This window comes from Pseudophryne corroboree, chromosome 10 (genome assembly GCF_028390025.1).
Source record: "Pseudophryne corroboree isolate aPseCor3 chromosome 10, aPseCor3.hap2, whole genome shotgun sequence".
Classification (NCBI taxonomy): domain Eukaryota; kingdom Metazoa; phylum Chordata; class Amphibia; order Anura; family Myobatrachidae; genus Pseudophryne; species Pseudophryne corroboree.
In genome coordinates, this window is record NC_086453.1 from 223490477 (window position 1) to 223503979 (window position 13503).

Consider the following 13503-nt stretch of genomic DNA (forward strand, 5'->3'; position numbering starts at 1 on the left):
TTATAGATACATTTCCGCACTCGCCAATTTGTTAGATAATATCACTGAAATGTATGATGACACGTTTAGATACACTGGAAGAGAACTTCAAGCGTACAAAACAGAACTAGTTCAGCATAGGATGGTTCTTAATTATCTTACAGCAGTAACAGGCGGATATTGTGTTACATTGGCAACACAGTACGGCATAAAGTGTTGCACGTATATCACGAATAGCACCGAGGATCCGGTAGAGGTCATAGACCAAAAGATGGACGATATTCTCCAATTGAAGTGGGAATTTCGTCGAAAACACAATCTCACCCTTGCTGCTGTAGGTAATGAGCTGACTGGTTGGGTGTCATGGTTGAACCCGCGAAATTGGTTCTCCGGTTTGGGGGACTGGGCTCAAGGAGTCATAATGGATGTTGGAAAGTTTCTACTATGTATCTTGGGTGTCGTTATATCGATTGGATTGATATTTAGATGCGGGCAGGCTTTAATGAGGTGCAAACAAAGTACAAGAGTGATGAGCTTGAGGAGTGAGGAAACCGTAATTAACCTGGATTTGATTTATGACCCAATGATAGAAACCAGGATGTGATGAAAATGCGATTATACGGTCCGTTTCTTTCACCTGTTTTTCTGCTTTTCTCCAAGATACAAAGACCCCCTTGGACGAGGAAGTTGACGAGACGCTATACAGACAACAGACAAGCACCAAAGACGAAGTTTTGACCACTTGAGAAATGGACACTTGATGAACTTTGCCATGGATCCCCAGTTTCCCTAGTACTTTTAAACTCACGCTAGCCCAACATTTTTTGTAAATCTGATGGCTCAGACAAAGCTATTTGCTCATGCCCAAGGAGCAATACAGCGCAAAGAAGACGACTCTCAACAGATACCGAACACAACTTCGACGACAGATGTACATTTCCCTGACATAGAATATCATTGCATTTTCCATAAGTGTTCTTTATCTTCATCTCTACAACCCTCAGGTAATGACACACATAGACGATAGGGAATACAGGCACAGATATCAGCAACCACATACCTCCCCCATTCATGTATCATCAACTAAAATGTGCTCCCCATTTTGTTCAAAATCCGAAAAGAGCTCGGTAAAGTTTGACAGCCCATCCACAGACCTGTACCACAGGATAAGAAGGAATTCAAATGTATACTTCGCAATACCTCGAAGCTTGATTTACAACACGTACGGCACGATGATACATGACCCTCCAAACATGGACTCATACACACATGCTTCTACTTTCTCACTAGGTCATACCCTCTTCACACCTACTCCTCTCTTCTTCCTTACCCCACCATGGAAATCAACTAACCCCTGACTTGCATTTTTCTCCTTAAATGTTTTGTGGCAGTTATTATTGACTGCCAAAGGGTGGACTGTCAAAGTCAGAAAAATGTCTCTATGCACGTTGCCATATTTGCACCGCACACTGGTCCGTGCTGCGCATGCGTACGCTCTCCCGTGAAGGCGCATACCCGCAATAGCGTGCACTCGCAGGCGCGGTATGCGTATTTACGGTAGAGTTTATGTAGTCGTAGCGTGCGACTCATTCGTTACATATTTTCACAATTAATGTAGTTTATAGATCATGGTCCCTTTGATAGTTTCTGAAAGTTTGGTTAATATAGAAGGTCCCTGAGCTAAGGAATCCCTCTTTGTATCGTACGAAGGGTCTAACAGGAATCATACAGCAGTGTTTGGTACCCATCGGAAGAGTATTTAATTAGTAATATTCCGGTGTTGGTTTGGAGCGTATTAATCGCTCGTGCGAATAGTTATGGACATAAGAAGTTTATGTCCATTTCTACTATTTACTCATACTCAGGTATGCGGCGGGAAACCTAGTTCCCCACCCACCTGAGCTGTTTGAAATCGTCACAGCCCACCTGTATGAATCAACCTATGACCTTTTGTTGTGATACAGGGTCGAATTCCTTCATCCAATAGACAATGGGATTGTAGGGACTATGAGATTGCATTGTGTGTGGGGCATAAATAGGCAGGCCGACCACATCCAGCTCTCACTCTTCAACGGTTCTCATTGCTGAAAATCGGGTGCTGGATGTCCAGGCGCATGCGATCGTTTACCCTTGTGCGTAAGTTTCTCTCCGTTATCATTGTCTTTCTGTGAGCCAATTTCTCTCATCTCTCTCCGTCTCTCTCTCTCTCTTTCCCTTCTCTCTCTCTCTCGTATCTCTCTCTCTCTTTCCCTTCTCTCTCTCTCTCGTATCTCCCCTAGACTAGTATTGTATTGTATTAGATAGTATTGTATTTTGGTTAGGAAGTCTTTGTTATATTGTAGTGTATCATTTGTACTGTTATCCCCTTTTTACAAGTATACTAGATATAATACAGTTAATAGGCTTTGGACCCTAAACCAGTATCTGTGTATTTCCTATAGTGTTAAGTGTTCACTTGAGCGTCGGTGACGCTCAAGCAGCTTTGTAGTTAGTCAGGTTACACAAGGTTGCACTTACACCCTGTATTCACATTAAGGTATTCCGTGTATTTCATTGGTATAAGGTTTAGACATAAAGGTATAGCGTTGTGAGCGTCTGCGCCGCTGGTGATCTCCTCGTGGTCTCGAGCGTCCGCTACGCCATAGCGAATCATTACTCTAGTCATAGCCAATAACGTGTCCTGTGATCGCTGGGCCGTGAGCGAACGTGACGCTTGAGCGTCTCGCCTACGGCTGAGCGATCGTTACGCAACTAGCGTACCATTACGGTACTTCTTAAGTAAACAGCGTACAGTGTTCTTAGCTTCATAAAGGGTTGTTTATACGACAAGGGAATTTAGCATTGTCAATATATATATATATATATATCATATCTGTATCCCGCTGTGAACCACATAAGTGCTACTGTACATGTAGTTGCCCTTTCAGAACTTGCAGCCTGGAAGCAGGTGTCTCCATTGCCTCTGGTCAGTGCAACCGCTTCAGTTGCTGACTTCGACCCCTTCCCTTCCCCCCGCACCCTTCCCCATTGACTAGCTAGCCACCTGGAAACGCACAATGAAATTGCGTATGCACAGTGTGGTACAAACAGATGTGTAAACTGAAAAAAATTGTCTGCTTGTGTCCAATGCCGGTACAGCTTTTTATCTCTGAATCAGGCCCACAATTTACAAACATTTGTTTGTTTTAATACTTTATGTCTCATCATTGTTGTGGTTAATATCACATAAACTAAAATATTCCCATGTAATGTGATGTGCTTTAATAGATCACATCTTTAGGCATACCTCACAACTTTTTGGACCCACAGATCGCATACCTCCCAAAGCGGGACAGTCCCGCTATTCGGACCCTGTCCCGCTGTCCCACCCGCGGGCAGCAGTGTCCCGCGGGTGGGGAGGCTTTGATCACCCGCTGCTCTGCTCTGCAAAGCAGCCGGTGATCACTGAATACATGCTGTGCGCACGCGCACGGCATGTATTCAGAGCTAGGAGGGGAGCGGGGGCTGCACAGCTGCTCGGGGAGCGCTGGGCATGCCCCCAAAAGGCAGAAAAACGGGCCGTCACTGGTGAGGCCACGCCCCCTTTTGAGTCCAACTTTCTTACAGCCACAAGTTGGGAGGTATGAGATCGGGACTTTTTTTGCAAGTGCATCCATAAAAGGGATGTGACCTTGCGGCAGGTGTGTGGATTAGCGTGAATCGCCATCCCTGCAAGCATCTATTCAACGCTGCTCTGATAAGCACTGCGGCCTGCGGGTGGGGCAGTGCCTGAAAAGCGGGACTGTCCCGCCAAATTCAGGACTGTAGCATACCTCCCAACTTTCTGTTCTTGTGGAGCGGGACACCCGAAAAGGGGCGTGGCCTGTGGAAAAGAGGCGTGGCTTCACGGGAGGACCCGCGATCGCGAGCCACGCCCCCGTTTTCGTCACTGAGGGGGCATGCCCAGCGCTCTGTGAGCAGCTGCCATGCTCCCTCTCCCTCTGACTCCACTGAATAGACGCAGTGCGCATGCGCACACAGTGTCTATTCACCGCTGCAGCGATTGACAGAGCCTCCCAACTGACCCCCCCCACCGCGGGACACTGTGGCCCGCGGGTGGGACAGCGGGACAGTCCCCAAAAAACGGGACTGTCCCGCGAAAATCGGGACAGTTGGGAGGTATGCTGTAGGGCTCCCTCTGAGCCCCTGCCTCAGGCCTGAGCCAGGGTAAAGAGTACCTGCTCCCTCCCACTCTCTGCACTATTGCCACCCTGCATTTAGGGGTGTGCTTGGTGTGGCTCCCCTCTTTTAGCTTTGGACTGCCCTGCAGCCCCAGCTTCACAAGCAGCACCACCTTTTATATACATTTAAGTGGAAGTAAAATAATGTAAAAAGGGTGTGGAAACAACCATTTGCACATTATTTTACTAAAAATATTCATGATATACCTGTATATGCGTCCATGTCCACCATTGTGTTCATTGTTCATCTTTCCTACTAAAATGCTCCCACTTTCAAAGTATTTACATGGTGATTAACATACTGGCAGTCGGGATCCCGGCGATCACAATACAGACACCGGAATCCCAACAAGCGGTGAAATGCCGACACTGGAATCCCGGCAACACAAGCTATTCTCCCTCTATGGGTGTCCAAGACACCCAAAGAGGAAGAAAATAACCGTGCCCACACCTTGGCGAGCGCAGCCCACAAGAGGCTTTCTAGCGCTCACCCTGCTGCCGGCATACTGGTGGCCGGTATATCATACTGAATCCATTTATACTGTACATGTAAAAAGTACATAAAATAATGAGTGTAACACAGTACATTTCTTGGTCTAGTACAGTTGTTTCCAAACTTTTTTGAATCACTGCATCCTAGACTCTAGGATGCAGTGATTCAAAAAAGTTTGGAAACAACTGTACTAGACCAAGATTTTGACCTAAGGGTGCTGTGAAAAAGAAATCTGATACTCTAGGACCTAGAGTATCAGATTTCTTTTTCACAGCACCCTTAGGTCAAAATTTTTTTATTGAGAAAATTAGAAAGAAATATTAAATTAAGTAAATTGTGTTTATATGTCATCCTTAAGGTGTGTACACACGGTAAGATCCTTGCTATGTCCGATTTTGAGTATGCGATTTCCCTTGAACTCCCCCCATAGGCCAGATAGCACAGATAGTACAGATTTTGACTGTCTATGCTTGAGATTTTGTCTATGTACAATTTTGGCTACACTTTGTACTAGATTGTACACTAGATAGTCAAGATTGACTTGCCTGCACAGTCTATCTAGCCTTACGATACCGACCCCACGGGAGTGCGCATCGGGATTAAAGCTGTATCGCAAGCTGCCTAACACCTTGAGATATGCACTAACTTTTCATAAGATTTTGACTATATAGTCAAAATCTTACAGATTTATTTCACAGTGTGTACACACCTTTAGGTTCACTTGTGTGGTAAGGGACAGGATTTGCTTCTGTTTATCCACATAATTTATGTTTGGCAGCCACCAGCACTGGTTATGCCTATTACATTGACACGTAAATAATTTAATTGGTCCGGGGCCACCAATGCCCCTGGGTGCCACAGCACACAGCTTGAGAACCACTGGTCTAGTACAAGCTTAATGTCAGAAGTAGCATATCTGTCACAGCTACTCAAATATATTTTTCACGAATCTTTGTACAACCCTTTCTATTTTCATCTCCTATATAATAGCCCAGATCTGTGACTCTGTGCCTGTGTGTATAACGCTGGGCGGAGTCATAGTCACAGATCTGGCCTAATAGATAGGACCCATACTCGGGATCTCCAGCCTGCTGCCAGAGTAGCTCAGGAGAATAGAGAAATGCAGGATCCAGGCGTGCAAGGAGGGGGGAGCGGTGACCCGGCGGCACAGGGAGGGGGCGTCTGCTGTCCATCTGTCATCCATCTCTCCCCGTCCTCGGTGCGGCGGCCGTGCACGGGGGGGGGGGGCCACGGGGATAGCAGCAGCAACGGCGGTGCCGCGTGACAGCCGCAGCACAATCACAGCGCTCTGCCGGCATCTGCAGCACAGAGCAATGCACAGCAGAGCAGTCCCCTCGCTGGCCTGTAAACCCTGTACGCCCATAGAGGCCCCGGCTCCCGCACACCTGCTGCAGAAGGGACTGTGTGGCCCCTGACCTTCGCAGATCCCATCCACGACTTCTTCTGGTGCAGCAGGTTCTCCGTCAGAGCCCCCTACTCCTGCGTCCGCAGAGGGGGAGGAGGAGCGGTGTGGTGTGAAGAAAACACAGCAGCAGCAGAGGAGGTGGAGGTGACACACAGGTCCTGCCCTACCCCCTCTCTGGTGCCAGCTCACGCCCTGCCCACCAGTCATGCAGCACCCCCCCCTGCCAGAGAGTGGGAGTGGGGGATGCTGCGGGTTACTGCCAGGCTGTCTGGGGGCTGAGGATGTCCTCCCCTTGCTGCTCAGGGCACACATTGCAGCACTCGGTGCAGGGAGGGTCACACCTTCTATGTAGCTTCCTCCATATTTGGTGCCATTCTGCTGTGGACAATGGTGGTGCCCGGTCACTTGGGCTGGGGGAGGCCTCCACGGGGCATCTAATTCGCACTCGCCCCTCCCCCACCCACGGCACACCCGCACACGGTCCCTCCCCCACCTGCTGCACCCCCGCAACTGCCCCTCCCCCACCCGCAGCGCCCACGTACCCCCTTCCCCAGCCGCCGCATTCACCCCTCCCCCAACCACGGTACCCCTGCACCCACCCCTCAACCACCTGCAGCGCCCCCGGACCCCCTTCCCCATACGCCCCATCCGCGGCACTCCCTTCCCCACCCGCTGCGGTTCCGGACCCAATACCCCAACTGCGGCACCCCCGCACCTGCTTCTCCACCACCCACAGGACCTCCGGACCCCATCCGCTGCACCCCCGCACCTGCCCCTCCCCCAGCCGCAGCATATCCGGAACCCCTGCCCCATCCGCAAACAGCCCCGCACCTCCCCCTCCCCCACCTGTGGCACCCCCGCCCCTTCGCCACCCACAGCGCATCCGGACCCCCTCACCCATACACAGCACTCACTCCCCGCCCCCTCCCCGTCCCAAGGGGCTACGTCCCCTTCATCTGACTCCCTTTCATTGTGCAATATTTAACCAATATCAAAAGTAGGAATGTAGGTAACACTCCATACCTCCCAACTGTCCCGATTTTCGCGGGACAGTCCCGTTTTTTGGGGACTGTCCCGCTGTCCCACCCGCGGGCCGCAGTGTCCCGCGGTGGGGGGGCAATTGGGAGGCTCTGTCTCTCGCTGCCCTGCTTAGCAGAGCAGCGGTGAATAGACACCGTGCGCATGCGCACAGCATCTATTCAGTGGAGACAGGAGGAGAGGGGGCATGCCAGCGGCTCACAGAGCACTGGGCATGCCCCCTCAGTGATGAAAACGGCGTGGCTTGCGATCACGGTCCTCCCATGAAGCCACGCCCCTTTGCACAGGTCACGCCCATTTTTTGGGAGCACGTGTGTCCCTCCTTGGGCCAGGACAAAGTTGGGAGGTATGATACTCCATATAATACAAATATTGCATGCAAGCAAGGCGTGCAGGGGTTAAGGGGGCGTAGCCCCTTGCGACGGTGTGAAGAGCGCCCATAGGGCGCGATGAGTCACCTAGTATCCTATAATGGCTTTGATCAGTGCCAATGTAGTTCTGTATTTGAATTCTTTATAGAAAACTTGCTTTAACCTGAACCTTGTTCCTTTATAGGTTTATTACTATGCCGACACTATATATTCAACAGCTGGAGTTCCGGATGACACAGTTCAGTATGTAACCGTAGCAACGGGAGCTGTCAATGTTGTGATGACTTTGGCTGCAGTAAGTCCTATGTGTATAGTCAGAGTATTGTACTGGTCAGTAATAAACATTGTACACAAGAACTGGGTGTTCGCTGCATCGGACTGGCTAACCGAGGAACCGCGTCCTGTCCATTTATGCCGGACAATGTTTAGAGACACCCGGTTCTCTGCACTCACACCTGCAATTACCTACGATGCAGGTAGCTATTGTAAAGAGCCGGGTGCTTCTAAACTTTGTTCGGGCATAAATGGACAGGAAGTGGTTCCCCGGTCAGCCAGCCCAACGCTGGGTGTTCATATAAATCAGTTGTAGACGACAGTGGCCCACTTACCACCACAGTCCTAGAGCAAGGCTTCTCCTGTGCCCCCCAGCTGGCTGCTGCCCATCTAAATTATTGTCTGTTTTGCTACAAAGCTTAAGCTGGCCACATACTCTGTGATTATTGAAAATGACCCTGCGGATGGACAAGGGGAGGAGTGATATACGGAGTTGACCGCCATTCACAGCATGAAGTTGGCTGAATAACGGTTGGGTGGATCGGACAGATTTGATAATGTTCCATACCGGATTTCAGCAGTTTTCAGGCTGTGAACGAATTATCCTTCACACTGTTTTGCATGATTATTATGCATTATATGGCCAGCCTGGGAATAAGACTGGCGCAGCACACTTCCGTGTCACATGACCTCCTCTGCACTGCAAAGGAGTAGGAGTAGAGTTCACACAACAGCAGCAGAGGGAGTCAGGTGCCCTCCATCCTCCTTCTGCGGGCAGAGGAGTATAAAGATAAGGAAAAGAGGGACATTTTAATGTTTATATTTTTGCCTCAATAATTTGCGACCTAAACTGTAAATATTTTCTAATGCAGGCAACCTCTAGCACTCTATCAGCTGTGAAACTACAAGTCTCAGCATGAGGTCAAGCTTTAACTTGTAGTTCTATTGCATTGTTGAGGACACCCTAAAATGTTGCCTTTTTGTCCAAGTAGCATAACACAGGACTGTTAACCTCTAAATTAGGATACTTGCCTGGCATCCACGACTGGGCCCAGAGACGGCCCTAACCAATATGATGCCCTAGGCAAGATTTTGGCTGGTGCCCCCTAGCACCACCGCTAGTTCCACCTCTAACCCTGCACCCCTTTCTGAGCATCATCACCCCTCACCCATAGCAGTCCTTATTTTGGTGTTCCTAACCCCTATATTTTAAATAGGAACTGTGCGCACATTCGGTGCACAGCCCAAAAAGGTGTGTATTTTTGCTGGCAAGGGGCATGGCCACACAATAGTACCCCCAATTCAAATTACGCAACAGAGTACTGCAACTTTATTCACAATTTATCATGCGATAGTGTCACGTTACATCACACAATACTACCACTTTACCTTATATACATTACTCCTCACAGTAGTGCCCCTTATTCACATAAAATCACACTGAATTGCTCCTTATTCACATTACACCACACCATATTGCTCTTTATTCACATTAGACCACACAATAGTGCCCTCTTTATACGTTATGCCACACAGTAGAGCACCTTGTACACATAATGCCACACATTAGTAATGCTTTTATACACATAATACCACACAGTAATGCCCCTTACACATATGACACACATTCTTATATGTCCTTATAAACATAATGTGCTTTACACATTATGCCAACCTTTATTAATGCCCTTATACACATAATGTCCCTTACATATATGCCGCACATTATTAATGCCCTTATACACATAATGACACACATAATCCCCCTTACACATGTCACAAATTATTAATGCCCTTATACACATAATGACACACATATTGCCTATTTTTGATGAAAATGCATCTTATTTGCATTGCTATGTGGATAGGATGCACAAGCAGCTTCTGCTGATTAAAATTATATGCGGCATGTCTATATACTGTGTGCGACTGTGTCTGTATCTGCATACGAAATACTCCACACAGAGTATAGGCATGCTACATATCATTTTAATCAGCAGAAGTTGCTTGTGCCCCTAGGCATACCAAATGCCCTAGGCAATTGCCTAGTTTGCCTATGCCTAGGACCGGCTCTGACTGGGCCTCAGTATCCAGGGCAAACAAAAGGTGTTTTTCCATGGTACCATGACCTTTATTAGAATATAATTGTCAAAGGGGCATATGTATGAAAGCTTGGAGAGAGATAAAGTGGAGAGAGATAAAATACCACCAATCTGCTCCTGACTGCCATGTTTCAGGCTGTTTTTGAAAAATTACATTTAGGAGCTGATTGGCTGATAGTTTATCTCTCTCCAAGCTTTGATAAATATGTCCCAAAGGTGCTTATGAGTTTGTAGAGAGAGGAGTGGATAGAGTGGGGTGTCAGAGAGGTTAATGAGTATAAAAAGACGCTTGGCACTGTCACTTAGCGGAAAGTCATTAGTGTTTTTGGCGAGAATAGTTTTGGTAGAATGAAGAGAGCAGAAGCCCGACTGAGGGGAGCAGTATGAAATATCTACAATCAAAATCCCGACAGTCAAAATCCCGACAACCTTTGCCCGACGGTCAAAATCCCGACAAGGTCAAAATACTGACAAGGTTAAAATACAGACATTTAAAATACCGACAAGATCAAAATACCGACATTTAAAATGTCGACAGGTCAAAAAAGTCTACATGAGGTTTCATGTTTTTTTGGGTGTGTATGTCGACATAGGTTGACATGGACACCGTTTAAGTGTACCGCGTCCCCTCACATGGCTCGATGCGCTCACCGTGCTTTGGGCACGGTGCCTCGCTGCGCTTGGCACACTATTATATTCCCCCTCCAGGTCCACTGGGATGGTAAAGTATGAACAAGTTGGTTTCAATAAAAAAATCATGAAAAACTCATGTCGACTTTTAAACATGTTGGCATTTTAAATGTAGTTATTTTGAACTTGTCTGTATTTTAAATGTCGGTATTTTGACCATGTTGGGATTTTGACCATGTCTGGATTTTGACCATCGGTCAATGGTTGTTGGGATTTTGATTGTATGTAAATTGACCGCATTCCCAACTGAGGAAGGTCAGTGTGAGAGGGGGAGCATTTTGGAAGCTAAGGGGATCAGAGAAATGGTAGTTAGAGTAGAATAGTGGAAGGACAAGGGAAGGTTTCTTCATAATAGGTGAAATGTTGAGCAAATTTCGAGGGGGGAGCAGAAGACATTAGTGCAGAGGGAAACGTTAAAGAGGTAAGTAAATTACAGGCAAGCAATATGGATAGGTGATGGAGCAGTTTATATAGAACTAGGTTAAAGGGACGTGTGGTAGAAGGAGAGTGAGGATCTTGTACTTGGTTACAAAAGAGGACGATCTGTGTGGTAGTGGTGGTGGTGGTGGGGGATTGCAGTTTTAAATGTATTGTCTACAAATATAAAAAAAATTGTATTTATAATCGGAATTTTGTATGAGGATTAATTTAATTTCAATCAGTGACACCAAAGGTTTGTGTGTTTGTTCTAGAACTCTACATTTCTGAGTATCATTTTTCTGAAGCCTCAAAATAGGTAATTCCCATTAGAACAGGATTATCCTGAACAGCAGATTCTCATAGCAGTTTTTCAACGTTCAGTTCTCATTGGGGTATATTTACTAAGGTCCCGATTTTGACCGAGATGCCGTTTTTTCTTCAAAGTGTCATCTCGGGAATTTACTAAGCAGAAATCACGGCAGTGATGAGGCCATTCGTATTTTTTTGCAAGTCCAAGAATAAAAATACGAATGAATACACCATCGGTCAAAACGCGGCTGTTTAGATATGAATCTCGGTCATTTACTAAGAAGTGCAAAGCAAAAAAAAAAAAAAAACACTGCCGTGAAAAATTACAACTCGTAAAAAAGTGCTAAAAAAAACCAGACCTGCTTTTTTGAGCCGTGATTGGATAGGCATGCACGGATCCATGAGATCCGTGCATGTATATCAGTGGGAAGGGGTGGGAAAGTGTTAATTTTTTGAAAAAAAATTGCGTGGGGTCCCCCCTCCTAAGCATAACCAGCCTCGGGCTCTTTGAGCCGATCCTGGTTGCAGAAATATGGGAAAAAAATGGACAGGGGTTCCCCCATATTTAAGCAACCAGCATCGGGCTCTGCGCCTGGTCCTGGTTCCAAAAATACGGGGGACAAAAAGCGTAGGGGTCCCCCGTATTTTTAAAACCAGCACCGGGCTCCACTAGCTGGACAGATAATGCCACAGCCGGGGGTCACTTTTATACCGTGCCCTGCGGCCGTAGCATCAAATATCCAACTAGTCACCCCTGGCCGGGGTACCCTGGGGGTGTGGGGACCCCTTCAATCAAGGGGTCGTCCCCCCCCAGCCACCCAAGGGCCAGGGGTGAAGCCCGAGGCTGTCCCCCCCATCCAATGGGCTGCGGATGGGGGGCTGATAGCCTTTTTGTAAAAGTGATTGATATTGTTTTTAGTAGCAGTACTACAAGGCCCAGCAAGCCTTCCCCGCATGCTGGTACTTGGAGAACCACAAGTACCAGCATGCGGCGGAAAAACGGGCCCGCTGGTACCTGTAGTACTACTACTAAAAAAATACCCAAAAAAAGACAATACACACACACCTTGAAAGTAAAGTTTTATTACATCCATCCACACAAACATACATACATACTTACCTTATGTTCACACGAGGGTCGGTCCTCTTCTCCAGTAGAATCCATGGGGTACCTGTTGAATAAATTATACTCACCAGATCCAGGGTACCAGGCTCCTCGGATAATCCTTTTGTAATCCACGTACTTGATTAAAAAAATAAAACGGATACCCGAGCCACGCACTGAAAGGGGACCCATGTTTTCACATGGGTCCCCTTTCCCCGAATGCCAGAAACCCACTCTGACTGATGTCTAAGTGGGTTTCTTCAGCCAATCAGGGAGCGCCACGTTGTAGCACCCTCCTGATCGGCTGTGTGGGAACTTTGTGGTCAGCGGTGAGGTCACTTTCGGTCAACCGCTGAGCAGAAAGTTCCCACCATTGGTTACAATGGAGCGCATAGGCGCTACATTGTAACACTGCCGTGTGCCGCCTGTCAGACAGTACAGGAGCACACAGCCGATCAGGAGGGTGCTACAACGTGGCGCTCCCTGATTGGCTGAAGAAACCCACTTAGACATCAGTCAGAGTGGGTTTCTGGCATTCGGGGAAAGGGGACCCATGTGAAAACATGGGTCCCCTTTCAGTGCGTGGCTCGGGTATCCGTTTTATTTTTTTAATCAAGTACGTGGATTACAAAAGGATTATCCGAGGAGCCTGGTACCCTGGATCTGGTGAGTATAATTTATTCATCAGGTACCCCATGGATTCTACTGGAGAAGAGGACCGACCCTCGTGTGAACATAAGGTAAGTATGTATGTATGTTTGTGTGGATGGATGTAATAAAACTTTACTTTCAAGGTGTGTGTGTATTGTCTTTTTTTGGGTATTTTTTTAGTAGTAGTACTACAGGTACCAGCGGGCCCGTTTTTCTGCCGCATGCTGTTACTTGTGGTTCTCCAAGTACCAGCATGCGGGGGAGGCTTGCTGGGCCTTGTAGTACTGCTACTAAAAACAATATCAATCACTTTTACAAAAAGGCTATCAGCCCCCCATCCGCAGCCCATTGGATGGGGGGGACAGCCTCGGGCTTCACCCCTGGCCCTTGGGTGGCTTGGGGGGGGGACCCCTTGATTGAAGGGGT

At 47.6% G+C, this 13503-nt stretch overlaps 1 protein-coding gene across 3 annotated transcripts in view; it reads left to right on the forward strand.

Annotated features, from left to right (window-relative positions):
* SLC2A5 (solute carrier family 2 member 5) overlaps positions 1–13503 on the forward strand; it is a 197924-nt gene that overhangs the window by 118744 nt on the left and 65677 nt on the right. For all 3 annotated transcript variants that reach the window (XM_063943103.1, XM_063943102.1, XM_063943104.1), the window contains exon 8: positions 7712–7822. In XM_063943103.1, the coding sequence (XP_063799173.1) occupies positions 7712–7822 (111 nt within the window). The remainder of the gene's footprint in view (positions 1–7711; positions 7823–13503) is intronic.